The sequence below is a fragment of the Lissotriton vulgaris genome, chromosome 5, assembly GCF_964263255.1.
Source record: "Lissotriton vulgaris chromosome 5, aLisVul1.2, whole genome shotgun sequence".
NCBI lineage: Eukaryota > Metazoa > Chordata > Amphibia > Caudata > Salamandridae > Lissotriton > Lissotriton vulgaris.
This window is the reverse complement of record NC_141693.1, coordinates 1,891,031,661-1,891,046,057: the sequence shown is the minus strand read 5'-3', so window position 1 is coordinate 1,891,046,057 and position 14,397 is coordinate 1,891,031,661. Positions and strand designations below refer to the sequence as shown.

The 14,397-nt window shown below is 43.6% G+C and overlaps 1 protein-coding gene across 2 annotated transcripts in view; it reads right to left on the bottom strand.

Annotated features, from left to right (window-relative positions):
- LOC147717637 (E3 ubiquitin-protein ligase TRIM39-like) overlaps positions 1-14,397 on the bottom strand; it is a 231,007-nt gene that overhangs the window by 151,915 nt on the left and 64,695 nt on the right. For both annotated transcript variants that reach the window (XM_086924430.1, XM_086924431.1), the window contains 2 exons: positions 2,877-2,899; positions 1,052-1,164 (listed from right to left, as the gene is read on the bottom strand). In XM_086924430.1, the coding sequence (XP_086780556.1) occupies positions 1,052-1,164; positions 2,877-2,899 (136 nt within the window). The remainder of the gene's footprint in view (positions 1-1,051; positions 1,165-2,876; positions 2,900-14,397) is intronic.

Here is a 14,397-nt window from a genome sequence, read left to right as displayed (position 1 = left end):
CTGGTGAGGGGCATGAGCAGACTGAGTTGCGTAGTATAAGTGAGAAGATTAAGGAAAATAGGAGAATGTAAAGGAACCTATGATGCCTCACCCAGTCCCTTTTGTAATTGGGGACTGGGTGAGGGTGCGCAAGCCTGGGTTGGTGAACAAAGGTGCACCCAGGTTTGGAAAGGCTGTGAGGATTGTCGAACAAGTTACTTACCTTCAGTAACAATATATCTGTAAGAAACATTAATAAGTTATAGATTCCTTACCTTAGAATTACCCCCAGGCGTCAGACTGAATCCAGAAAGTTCTCGTCAGCAGTACCTGTGCGCGTCGGAAGGTGGCGTTGGTCAGCTCCACGTCAGTCATTAGCATTGTGGTCACCAGGATGATGTCGCTGTAGCTACTTTGAGCCCCCCTTGCGCGCTGACGTCAGTTCTGTACATTACTTTCTGCGCCAGAAACGCAGAGCCATGCAAGACACTGACCACTGGTGTGGAACAACCTTTACAATGAAGGTTTTACAACGCGGTACTGTTACCACGCAACTTTTACAACGCAAGTCGTTACAACGACTTGCGCTGGGGGGCGCTCCAGGATAGTAAATAGTTTAATTTACTATCCAACTCCTTCCCTACTATCCACGGGGACTGGAGTTGGAATAGTAAATTAAAATATTTACTATCCAGCACCCCCAACGCAAGTCGTTGTAACGACTTGCGTTGTAAAAGTTGCGTAGTAACGGCACGCGTTGTAAAAGTACGCGTTGTAACGCCGTAGATCCACCACTGGTGCACAAAACTAGGACCCTGAAAGGATTTCCTTAACCCTAGAAATCAGTTCGCAGAAAGGGGAGGATGGGTGGGGCGGTAAGGAATCTATAACTAACTAATGTTTCTTACAGATATATCGTTACCGAAGGGAAGTAACTTGTTCATCTGAAGAAACACGTTAGTTTTAGATTCCGTACCTTAGATATACCAACCCCGGTGGAGGGTCTGCAAACCAAGATCACAACAGAAAGTCCAGGAGAACAGAACGGCCAAAGAAGTTTGTAGTTTCTCACCCAATGATTCAATTATCTTTATCTGCAGGTCCACTTCCTTCTCCACATATGTATTCTCTTCTTTCCCCTTAAAGGTACTATAAGATGCATCCTGAGCTTTCATGTTTTCATACCTAGAAAAGAGCCAAATGGAAATGATATCAAATTCCCATCTGTTCAGGTTAGGGTATTTGAGAAATCCTGCATTCTGTCAGATAAATGAGAGGAAGTAGAATACAGTAATTAGGTAGTGAGCAGTCAGGGAGATTCCCTCTTGAAAAAATGAGGAATGGAATACCTGGGTATGAACAAAAAGTAACTGTACACCGAGATGGATGCAAAACATCACAAGTAAAGGATCTACATAAGACTTCTTTTGTGAAATAAAGTACTAGAAGACATCTGGCTATAGGGATCAGACTAGGGCTGGACCTCGGCAGATAAATACATGAGGAATTTGTTATAGGGAACGGTTTCATAGGGAATAAATAGTAATAAATCAAAGAAATGATTGCACTCAAAACTTAAAATGGTGAAGGAACATTGTGGAAAATCAAACTTTCATTTCTAGCATACAACTACAAACAGATAATTAAACAATATACCAATGCTCTAAAAGTGAAACCCTAACAGAAAATACAATTTTAGAGAACTATTACCTTGTTTTTATATAGCACATTAGACCATATTTGTACAGTTTTTAAATGCTACCTATATGGAGCATTATTGACCACTTGAATAGTATACATGTTAGCAACGTCAGATGGATGGGTGTCTGAGCCTGCCTTGCAGGTATTCAAACGTGTGAACTTCCAAGTACGGCATAGTTCAGAGACAACTATTCAACTCATCGAACCATACTGTACCAATGAACATTAAAATACTGCTTTATAAACTAAAGTTTGCAAATTAAGTTGAAAACAGACACTAAGAAATAGATTTAAATTTACAAATGAGAAAAAAAAGAAAGATACAGAGGCAAGACAGTGGAGTACACATTAAGCACAAAGAAAGACCGAAATTACAGAGGAAACAATGCACAAAGATTTGGACATGTGTCACTTACAGTGAATGGGAATTAGTGAAGGAAAGTTAAAAAAATACACTAATGGAAAGAAAGGAAGTTAAAATATAGGAAAAAGAAAGAAGAAAATAAAGTAAAAATATCTAATAAAAACAGAAAAATAATTAGAAATACATAGCTAATTAGAGTCATAGGACACAGTCAAATAGAGTTGAAACTAGAAGAGGAAATAAAAATAGAAAGGTGAAGGTAAATAAATTGAAAACAAAGAAACAGAAAACAAAACGCACAAAGGTAAGAGAAAATTATAAAATGGAAAGAGCTAAGCAAAATAATAAAAACGACAGATTATACAACACAGATAAGAAAAGGAGAATATAAGGAAAATGAATTAAAGAAACAAAAGTAAAATGTAGGATAGAAATTAAATAAAAAATCAAACGAAAAATAAAATTAACAGGAAGACGAAGGAGTGTACAATATCAATGAAATAAACAATTAAGGACAAAATTAGACAAAGTCAAATCTAAAGAAAATATATGATTCACTACCTCACTCTCTTGAGTAGCAAGTCAGAAGGATGAATATCCACTTGTGTTTCATCATTTCGAAATATCAGAGACAAAACAAGTGCATCTCATGGTACAAATATTGTAAAAGCAACGCTGTTAGCACCTAATCTGACCTATTAAAAATGGGTCTACTCATGGGGCACAAATACATACGAAATAAGTATAGAAACTACAAAACTATAGTATGATATGAGTAAAGGTCACTTGTTAATTTTTCATATGGTGAGCTGTTAATAGAGGATAATCATACCTGTCCAATGTGCTCTTCACATCCTGGGGGGAACAAAAACACAAAAGGCTCAAAACGGAGTTAATAAAGCTCACATTTAAAGTAAAACGTATATTTTAAAAAGTTACTCATAAGTGTAAAAATTACAAATAACTATATACAAATAGATGAATAATTACCACTGACATTTGTATTACCAGCCTTCACAGACCAAGCACCAAGTGCAGATTTACCTGATAAACTGTGTTCAATGCAATAGGAATCAAGAACAATACTGCATCATTATAACAGTGGTACCCATATAAAAAGAGATGGTTGGGTGGAGAAGGAATACATTTTGCTTGCTGTGTAATGGGTTTCTTCCCCAGGGCTTTTGGACCTAGTACGGAGCAGGGCATCTCTTTCTGTAGGCACAGGAGCAGTAGCCTGTCCCTCACTAAGGGGTACAAAGCATAAAGGCATGATGTCCCTAAACACTTAGTACCACACCTTGTGGCCCCAAATCCGAATCCCACACCTTTGTGGTAATCTTTGGAAATCCTAGACAGGACTGCCTCCAGACTACCCAATCGTGTGCTGCATAAGTCAGTACGGTTAACCGCTAGACCATAATATTAAATGTTATGTGCTAGGGTCTCATAAAGAACAACCAATTTGTGATGGGAATAAAATGGTAGTTAACCCCTTTTACCTATACAGTAATGCAATACAGGTCTACTGTGGTACTAAGAAAGAGGACAAGGCAACGTAACACAATGAGAAATAGTTACCCAGCCACAAAATAGACAAGAAATGTAAATGCAACTAAATTTGCAAAATAACAGGGTGTTTGTTACTGAACATTAATAACTCAAGTAGAAAACTCGAGGATGAAGTGGAGGAATAGAAGGAGGAAAAAGGTGACCAGTAACTGTAAAGCTCCTTAAAATTTGGATGGCAGACAAGAGTAGTTCTCAACCATCTCATGAATCTTAGACGATGTTAATCAATCATCATCCACATATCAATTTTTTGCAGAATGAAACCTTGCTAGATAGGCAATCGTCACTATGATTGCATTGCTTTGTAACCAGCAGGACTATTTTGACTTCTGAACATGTATTCTCATAATGTTTTAGCTAGAATTAACGCTTGTAGACCTCAGTCTTTGTCTTCATCTCCTAACATCGGTCTGCACAATCTGGTATTGCTGGTGTCTGGGAAGAAATAGGGATTCCTCTAAAGCCTGATCCCTCTCCTGTTGAAATCTTACTTTTTTAGTTGAACTGTTTTTACAAGTCTGGTACATTTATAGTTCAACTGTGTCCTCCGGCAATTTGGTCTTCAATGTTTCGTCCCTAGGCAAGGAACATTTTGTCCACAGATTTATATACAGCATCAGACCTAGAATTCATTATCTAGATACCCAGTGCTGTGACTTGTCTATTTGGTCCTTTGTTACTTTTGGACTTGCTAATATGCCAAAAATAACATTAAAGGTTCTTACCTTTCATCAATAATCTTACCAATTTCACTCCAAAATATATCTAAGTGATGACATGAGTGAAACAAGTGGATATCATTTGCTTCCCTCTCGCCACATTTTGGACATTTCTTGATCACCTGGGTGTTCATTTTTGATAACTTTTCGGGGGTCCAATAAGATCTGTGCCAAGTAAACAAATGATTTTTCCTAAGAGGTGTAGAAATTATAATATGCCATAAAAAGTGCAGGATACTTGCCATGCTTGTTGCAAGTCCTGAGCCGGAAACATCTTCCATTTAAGATCTGGAGTATCATGTTCGGCTTCCTTCTTCTCCACCAAGTGCCAATACCACTTTGAAACTGCTTTCTTCCCTGGATCTTTATGAAGTTCGCAATCTACTATCCCAACATAGTCTGGCCAAGTCACTTGATCTTTAGCCCAGCTAGCCAGCTGGTAAAATTTGAACCTAGATATTTCGTCCTTCGTTTTCTCCACTAATTCGTCCCATGATTTTTAGTTCGCCAAATTCCAGCAACTCTCCCCACTTGACGATTCCAGCCCTTTTCAGTGGAAGTGCTAATGAGTCTTTCAGACATTCGGGTGTTCCTGGAGAGTTCCATATCGGTGCTTGGGGACTATAGTATGGATACTGTCATAGTTTCCTTATGTCTGACCATAATTTGAATGCTGCTCTTGGCATCTTTAATCTAATTTTTGAGAAGAACTTTTGATGGCCGAACTTAGATAAACAGTGGCCATGTTTTGTCCTTGCTTTCCAGTAGGGAGGGTGTGACTCAGTCTCAGAAAAGATGTCTTGTGTTCTTAAAATGGAAAGCTTTATAGTAGGACATGAGATCCAGGCTAGCTATCCCGCCTTGGTTCTTCTTCTGGCTCAGTTTCTTCCATGCTATCCTAACACTTTTAGATGCCCAAATGAAAGAATCTATTTCTCCCTGTATTTTTTTTCAAACATCATGAATCAAACTCCAAAGGGATCGTATAAAAAACAAAAGTGAATTTCGGAAGGATAGCCATTTTTATTACATTGGCCCTCCCCTTGAAGGAAAGAGATAAACAGCTCCAGGACTTCAATAATTTTCTCATCTCTTTAGCTTTTATTTCCAAGTTTGCCTGGGCTATGTCGTCAATACTCTTCAAGACTTGGATCCCAAGATGAACAATTGTTACTTACCCGTAAACAGGTGGTTCTCCAGTATTGGTGTCTTTCATAGATTCACATGCTTGAATATTCCCCGTCGTCGAAGTGGGAGTCCCACGGTACATAAAATAGCAATAATGCTAATATAAATATATGTAATAACATAATACATAATAAAATAGAGATAATACACACTGAAAAACCTCAACAATGGTTTCTCCATAGGAAAACATTATAGAGAGAAAACTCATTTGCAACATATCAGTGTCATTTTGTTAGTCCAAACTGCAGCCAATCAGGCTCAATCAAGCACCCTCTAGAACCTTCTCCTCAGAAGCTCAAGCCCTCAGATTTTCGTAGCACAAGTAATAAGAGCGTATGAGGAGAAAGAGCCTCTGAGGGGAGAAGGGAGGGTCGCATGTGAATCTATGAAAGACACCAATACTGGAGAACCACATGTTTACAGGTAAGTAACAATTGTTCTTCTCCAGTATTAGGGGTGTCTTTCATAGATTCACAGGCTTGAATAGAATAGATAGCAGTAACCTCCTTAGAAGCTGAGATTGCAATACAGTCTCAAAAACTTGAAAACAATAACATATAGCTTAAAAGCATATAGCAATCTCCGAAAGAAATGGAGGAGGGAACAGAGGCTCACCTTATTTGAAGATGACGAAGCACTGCTTGTCCCACTGCGGTATCCGCTTCGTTGATGCCTCCCAAACAATAATGTCTGGTAAAGGTGTGCCTGCTGGACCATGTCACTGCCCGACAAATCTGGTGTAGAGGCACCCCAGCAAACAAAGCGGTGGATGACGCCATCGCTCTCGTTGAATGTGCATTCACTGGACGTGGTAAAGGTTTGCCAGCTTGCTGGTGACAAAAGGATATGGCTGCTGAGATCCATCTTGCAACTGTCTGTTTTGTCACTGAATGACCCTTCCGCATCCGTCCATATGCTACAAAAAGTTGATCGGATTTACGGAAAGGGGTAGTCCTTGAAATGTAAAATTTTAAGCACCGTTTGATGTCTAAAGAATGTAGACGTTGTTCTGCCGGAGATTTTGGATCCGGAAAAAAAGTCTTTAAGAAGACAGGTTCGTTCAAATGGAAATCAGTAGGTACTTTCGGCAAAAAAGAATGATTGGTACGAAGTGACACTCCATCGGGCTTAAATTGCAAATACGGAGGCTTGATCGTGAAAGCGTGAAGAACGCTTACACGACGAGAAGATGTTAAAGCCAAAAGTAATGCAACCTTCCAGGTAAGATACTTGATGTCTGCTCTGTGGATCGGTTCAAAAGGAGGTTTCATAAGTTGTGACAATACCACGTTGAGGTGCCATGCCGGAAGAGGGCGCCTAACTGGCGGAAACTTCCTGAAGAGACCCTTAAAGAACTGTGGGATGATTCGGATGATTCTGGATGAACAGAGAGACGTTGAGCCATCGTACCGAAAACGTGAAATAGCTGCTAGAAAAACTCTCAAGGTGGCATGAGAGAGCCCAGACTGAGCGAGGCTCAGAAAGAAAGGCAAGAGCTGCTCCGGAGTTGAGTTGATAGGGTGGATATTGGATGCAGCGCACCAATGACAGAATCGCTTCCATTTCAGCTTATATGTCTTGATTGTTGATGGAGCTCTAGCAGACGCTAGAATGTCTCTGCATTCTTGGGGTATATTTAAGTTCGCAAATTCAACGTATTCAGGTTCCATGCTGATGACTGAAGCGTGGATGGGTCTGGATGGCAAATTTGACCGTCGTCCATCGTCAGGAGGTCTGGACGTGGATGCAGATGAATGGGTGTGCATTGAGATAGCAGAAGTAGTTCTGAGAACCATGCCTGTCTGGGCCACCGAGGGGCGATCAGTATTAAGTGGCAGGGTTGCCTGCGCATCTTCCACAACGTCCTTGGCACCAAAGGAATCGGTGGAAAAGCATAAGCATAGTCCGCTCCAATCCATGAGCAGGGCATTTCCGCTGGATTCTGGATGGAGATGCCAGCTTGCGAAAGATTGGCACTTCCGATTCACTGGGGTTGCAAAGAGGTCTATCATGGGATGACCCCAACGACGAAACACCAGGTACAGAATTGGCTGATGTATCTCCCACTCGTGAGTGGATGACGCGGACCTGCTCAGGGAATCCGCAAGGATGTTGGATACCCCCGGCAGATGGACTGCCGTCAAAGAAATTTGGTGACGAAGAGCCCAATCCCAAATCCTTTGAGCTAGACAAGACAGTGGCTGAGATCTTGTGCCGCCCTGTTTGTTTATGTAGTGCATGCTGGTGGTGTTGTCTGTCTGAACCAGCACCGACTCCCCCTGCACTACGGGCAAGAACGATTTGAGCGCCAGGAAGATTGCCATCAACTCCAGCCGATTGATATGCCAGGTTCTTTGCGCTGCCGTCCATTTGCCTTTGATGGAAAGGTCCAGGAGATGAGCGCCCCAACCCTCCATGGACACATCTGTAGTCAACGTCAGATCCGGAGATTGGACTAGAAACGAAATCCCTTCGTCCAGATTGGCTGGTTGTTCCCACCAGAGCAAACTGTTCTTCATGCGGGACGTTACTGTCACCTGGTCGTTGAACGACCCCGACACTTGACGCCATTGCAGGTCCAATTCTTCCTGTATAGGACGAGTGCGTAACCTGCAATTTGGGATCAGTGCGATACAGGATGATGCCATCCCCAGAAACGATTTTAATCTAATTATCTTTTGCTGGCGTTCGAGGGAAATGAAGGCTTTTGACATGTTTGTGTCTAGAATTGCTCCCAGGAAGTTTCTTCTTTGCAACGGTGTAAAGTGTGACTTCTCCAAATTGATGGTTAACCCTAGTGCCTTGAACATTTGCTGGCATAGACGTGTGTCGTGAGCCAGCTGTTGAGGAGATTGGGATTTTAGAAGACAATCATCCAGATAAGGAAAAATCTGAACTCCCTGCAGATGAGCCATGACCGGAGCCAGAACCTTCGTGAAGACACGAGGTGCTGATCGTAGGCCAAAAGGTAAGACTCTGAACTGATAGTGAACGTGACCCACCTTGAACCTCAAGTATTGCCGATGTCGATGGATTATTGGCACATGAAAGTAGGCGTCTTGCAGGTCTATTGTTGTTAGGAAATCTCCACTGCAGAGAAGCCGTAAGACTTCCGATAGAGTTAGCATGCGAAAAGATTGTTTTTTGAGGAACACATTGAGAGCTCTCAAATCCATAATGGGCCGCCACTACCCCCGTCTTTTTGAGAATGAGGAAAAACCTTGAGTAGAAAGCTTTTCCTCGCTGAGATACAGGAACCACTTCGACTGCACCCTTTTTTCTCAGAAGATGAACTTGATGTTGTAGCTCCTCGAGATGGGGAGGTGGCGGGCCTGAGGGTGGAGAACGTGGAGGAATCTCTGAACTCCAAGGCATGACCCTTGTGTACAATGTCCAAAACCCATTGGTCCAATGTTATCAGAGACCACTGGGAATAAAACTGCGAGATTCGCCCTCCAACTCTCTGCTGAACTGGAAAGTCATTGACGTTTGTTGTTGGAGCCCCTATAGTTAGATTTTCCTCTATGGGGCTTGGACTGCTGTTGACGAGTAGATTGCTGGTTGAAGTAGCGCTGGTTGCCTCGATTGTACTGGCGGTACTGGGACTGCCCTCCTTGAGAAGTGCCGGACGGGGTGCCTCGTCCACATGCACCACGAAAAAGCTGTTTCTTGAATTGCAAGGAACCAAGCGACTTTGCCGTATCGGTATTTTTTTTATCGATTCCAGCGCCTCATCGATGTGAGAGCCGCAGAGAGACTCTCCGTCATGTCGAGTATCTTCGACTGGATCTCTTGCCCGAACGATGTGGATTTTAGCCAACCCTGACGCGGGAGGGCCGCAGCACTGGCTAGGATAGGGAAAGCAGTACCCGCAACGTCCACAGCACAGTCAATTATTTCTTCTGATGCCCTCTTTCCATCTTGCAGGATCTGATGTGCTTCTGCTCTGGATGCCTCCGGAATCAACGAAACCAGCGCAGAAATGTCCGACCACATTTGTCGGTCGAAACGACCTAAAATGGCCAAAGCATTAGCGGCACGGACTGAAGTAGATGCCATGGACGAAAACTTTTTCCCAATCGCATCCTAACGTCGACCTTCTCTATCAGGAGGAGAAGTGATAGGAGTTGCAGGGTTACGCGCCCGTCGTTGCGCTGCCTGGGTCACCACGGATTCTGGCTTAGGATGCGAGAGCAAACAAGCGGGTGAGCCAGTCGGGCCTTATATTTTTTCTCCAAACGAGGGAGTTGAGCAGGTAAGGAGTTAGGAGCCTGCATGAACTTAATTCCCTCCTTCCACACAAAGTCGATAATTGGTATAGTGTGGACCTGTTTATAAGGCTGGTTTTTAAAGTCATAGAGAAAACAGTCTTCCTCTCGCTGCACTCTTGGCAATTTGAAGCGGTCTGCCGCCTTATCCATCAAATTATGGAAGCTAGCGATGTCAACCAAAGGTGAATCACTAGAATCGCCCTGTTGTGGAGAGGGCGTTTGTATTCGATAATCATCTAATTCTGCCATATCCGGGTCTTGTTCATCATCTGTATTCTGGGGAACTTCTCCTTCCTCTCTTTCTGGTTCTGACTCATCATCCACATCTCGTTGAGAATTAGTGGGGATAGCCGGACGTGGCCCTCTGGAGGAGGAATCTGTTTTGGAGGAAGCTGCTGAGGTTGAGTTGGCTCTGTGTTCTCAGCGATAGTATGGCCCGGGGTAGCTTGAGGCGTAGGAGGAAACCTCTTATTGTAATCATCCAACATATGTTGTAGGTTGGAAATCAGCGATACCGGAAAAGTCGCCATAGGAACTTGCACATATTGTTCCTCCTGTTGTTCTTCAAACTCCTCCTCGTCATCTTCAGAACTAGTGTCCTGACACTTGATAATCAAATCTGAAGGACTGTGAGCATCACCAAAAACATTGTCGTCTGCAATGGATTCTGTTTCATGGTCAGTAACCAACAATGGTGAGGGTGGCTGTAGAGTAGGAGGTGGCAACTGGTGTGCAGAGTCCTGGATATTGCCCAAAGAAGACTCTGTAACAACTGTAGAAGTTGAAGTATCCAAAGACACTAAGGGCATAGTGGCGAAAGACATGGATCCTGAAGTGGATGCTGCGTCTTCTTGCGGTTTTCCAGAATGTAATGGCAAAGCTGCCATCGACGCAGCCGTCGACGTAGATGTTTTCACTGGAGCAGCCGTCGACTACGACAATGAGTTAGACACCGCTGTTGGAGACGGTGATTTTTTGGATGTACTTGTCGACGACGAGTGTTTTGACATAGTCGTCGACGGGAGCTTCGTCGACAAATCCTTGGATGTTAACTTAGTCGTCGACAAAGCCTTCGTCGACGGGATATTAGTCGTCGACGAGCTGGTCGATGGTGCCTTCAGCGTTGACAGGATCTTAGACTTCGACGGGACATGCAACGTAGACGATGACTTCTTCGTCGATGGAAGCTTCTTCGTCGACGATATAATCGGAATCGTCGACGAGACGGAAGAGATTGAAGCTTTCGTAGCCGTGAAAGCAGTCGACGAAACCTTCGTCGACGACGACGAAGCAGACGTCATCGTCATAGTGATAGTCGACGAAGCCACAGCAGCCAATTTAGTCGACGGAATGGTAGTCGACGAGCCCGTCGACGACTGCGGATCCAGAAGTGTAACAACACTTATAGAGGCTGGAAAAGACGCCTGAGAGCCAGGTCTCGTGGGCGTAGTCACAGAAGTGACAGTAGCAGTAGGTTTCACTGGGGCTACTGTCAAGGCCAGCTTTTTCTTCTTCAGGAAAGGAGAAGGCAATTCCTGAACACTGCCACGCTTTGAAGGGGCAGTAGAAGGACCTGACTGGAAACTCTCCGCATCAGATAAGACTGCTTCCTTGTCCTGAAGGCGCTTTAACCACAAAAGAAGACGACCTTCCCTGTCCCTGAGAGTCTTAGCAGGAAAAGTTCTACAGAACTTGCAGTCAGCCACCCTATGATCAGGATAAAGGCAGTAAATACATTTTTGGTGGGGGTCCTTCTCAAATAAACGCAGTTTCCCACAGGAAGAGCAAGGCCTAAACAAAGACTTCTTACTTGACATCCTGAGAACAATAAAGTAGAAGACAAGAATGAAGAAAACTGAGCAGAGCTCAGGGAGACTCCCTTCACACGACGTGCGGTAGAAAATCTGAGGGCTTGAGCTTCTGAGGAGAAGGTTCTAGAGGGTGCTTGAGCCTGATTGGCTGCAGTTTGGACTAACATAATGACACTGATATGTTGCAAATGAGTTCTCTCTATAATGTTTTCCTATGGAGAATCCATTGTTGAGGTTTTTCAGTGTGTATTATCTCTATTTTATTATGTATTATGTTATTACATATATTTATATTTGCAGTATTGCTATTTTTATGTACCGTGGGACTCACACTTCGACGACGGGGAATATTCAAGCATGTGAATCTATGAAAGACACCCCTAATACTGGAGAAATTTAGATTTTTCTTTTGGAATCAATTCGTGGAGTCAGTGTGTTCCAATGGATTACCTCAGTTTTATGATTGTTGATTTGATATCCAGAAATGTCCCCAAAACCTATTAGTATGTCGGTGGCCCTGCCCGACTTCGCCCAGCGCCGCTCGGAGGTTGCAGGACGAGTGAAAGGAGGCTGCTGGGTCCCGGCGAAAGAGAGACGCTGGCCGTGTGCAGCTTGTACCGAGGTACTTGATGGGACCGGGAGAGACATTCAGAGGCATACTATGCCCCACTCGGGGGGGATTTCCATAGTAGCGGTGGCAGCCCTGAGAGCAAGGGGTAAATTAGGGGGCTTTTGGGCAGAGGTGGCTAAAAGATTTCAATTCTTACGTGGGGTCACAGTCAAGCAACATTTCAGAGGGGCTCCCTATAACCCCTCATACCAACTTTTATCTCTGGGGATACCAGGTGTCCCTATACTTTACGTGGAGTCCCCTTATGGTCATGCTGAAGTTAGGCTGTACAGATCAACCAAACAGGCTGAATAACAAGGTTCAAACTGACTCGTGCAGCCAGTTCTCTTATGGAGATAATGAGGTAGAGTTTGCTGCATGCATGAATTCTAACAGGAAAAAGGGTCGAAGCAAGAAGAGGGGTTTCTCTACTCCACAATTACCCTTGTCACCCATAGTGGACGTTAATGATAATTATAATCCTACAGTAGCCATCACTCTAGAAACCTCAGGAAATGACCCGCAAGAGTCAGATCTGGCGTGCCCAGGGGGAAAAGCCAATGCGCCGTTAGGAAAGGTTGTTGAATCGCTCCAGGACCAAATAGGGCAAATAGAAAATCCGAGCACACCACAGGATACTGGCTCAGCTAAATACACAAATAGGAAACAGAGGGCTCTGAAAACCAAAGGTGCTACGGCAGCAGTGGCCTCTACCAATCCATGGACACAAGGACCACCACTTTTTCCACAACATATGGGCCCATATGGCCCGTTACCTATGCAACCAGGTCAAAATCTGCCTCCTTTTTTAGTTTTTTTTCCAGGGGAGATCACGCGGCAGACGACGGGCCCCGCAAGGACAAGTACAATGGAATCTCCCCCCACAATCATGGACCTACGGAGCGGGAAAAAGATACCCCAGGACCAGGCGGGATAGAGCTCAGGGACAGCCTCATAGTCACACTGAGCTCGCGACGCCTGACTTCAAATGAAGAAAAAGTATTAAACCGAGGTCTTGAATTCGTGGCAACAACCACTGGAGATGATTTACAAACCCAGGTAGAACTATCCGAATTTCTTCAGGAAAATAAGGCTCCATTTCTTCTTTTCCAAAACTAATGAGGGAGATACAATAGAGCAGAATACAGGACTTAAAAAACCCTCTACGTTTACCCCACTAGCTGCCACAGTGCCAGCAAAAGTGACTACTTTCGAGGAAGCAGTGCAACATGATGTCCAGACACTGTTCCAACAAACGAAGAAAACATTTATCAACATTCCTAAAGTTGAACAGGAGGCTTTGAAGAATCTGACTAAAGACACCTCAGTCATTATAAAACCCGCAGATAAGGGCGGGGAGACTGTTTTGATGGACACCACCACCTACAGGGAAGAGTGTTTGCGACAACTTGGTGACACCCGATCTTATTGATTGTTGACAGAGGATCCCACTGCGAGACTGTCTACTATCATTGGGCACATAGTAGAAGAAGCTCTGTCCGAGGGCTGGATTACCACCAATGAAGCCGCTTTTTTACACACACCACATCCGGTGATGCCATATTTTTACATACTTCCAAAAATCCACAAAGTACAACGGCCACCTCGTGGGCGCCCCATAATTTCGGGGATTGGCTCTCTACTTAAACCATAATCGACATTTGTCGATATTTTTTTAAGACCTATGGTCAAGCTTATGCCTACATACCTCCAAGATACTAAAGATCTTCTAAGAATTTTACCGGAGATAGAGTTTGATGCCTTGACTGATCTATTGGTATCTTTTGACGTCGAGTCATTGTATACCTCGATCCCCCAAAATGAGACGTATTTGAAGAACTATTACGAGAGCAAGACCTGGATTCTATCACACCTGTTTCCTTGATAATGAACCTGGCCACTCTAGCCATGAAAGAAAATTTCTTTCAATTTGAAGAGAAGGTTTATTTGCAGATATCAGGGACAAGTATGGGCAGCATGTTTGCCCCCAGTTTAGCGAACCTGTATATGCACAAATTTGAGCAAGACTGCGTACTGCATACTACAAACCCGTACCTTGCTTCGGTGCGGGTTTGGAAACGCTACATTGATGATATCCTTGTGGTGTGGCGAGGGACTTCGGCCGAATTCACAGCTTTCCACAAGTGGTTGAATGAACAAAACACCTTCTTACAGTTCACTG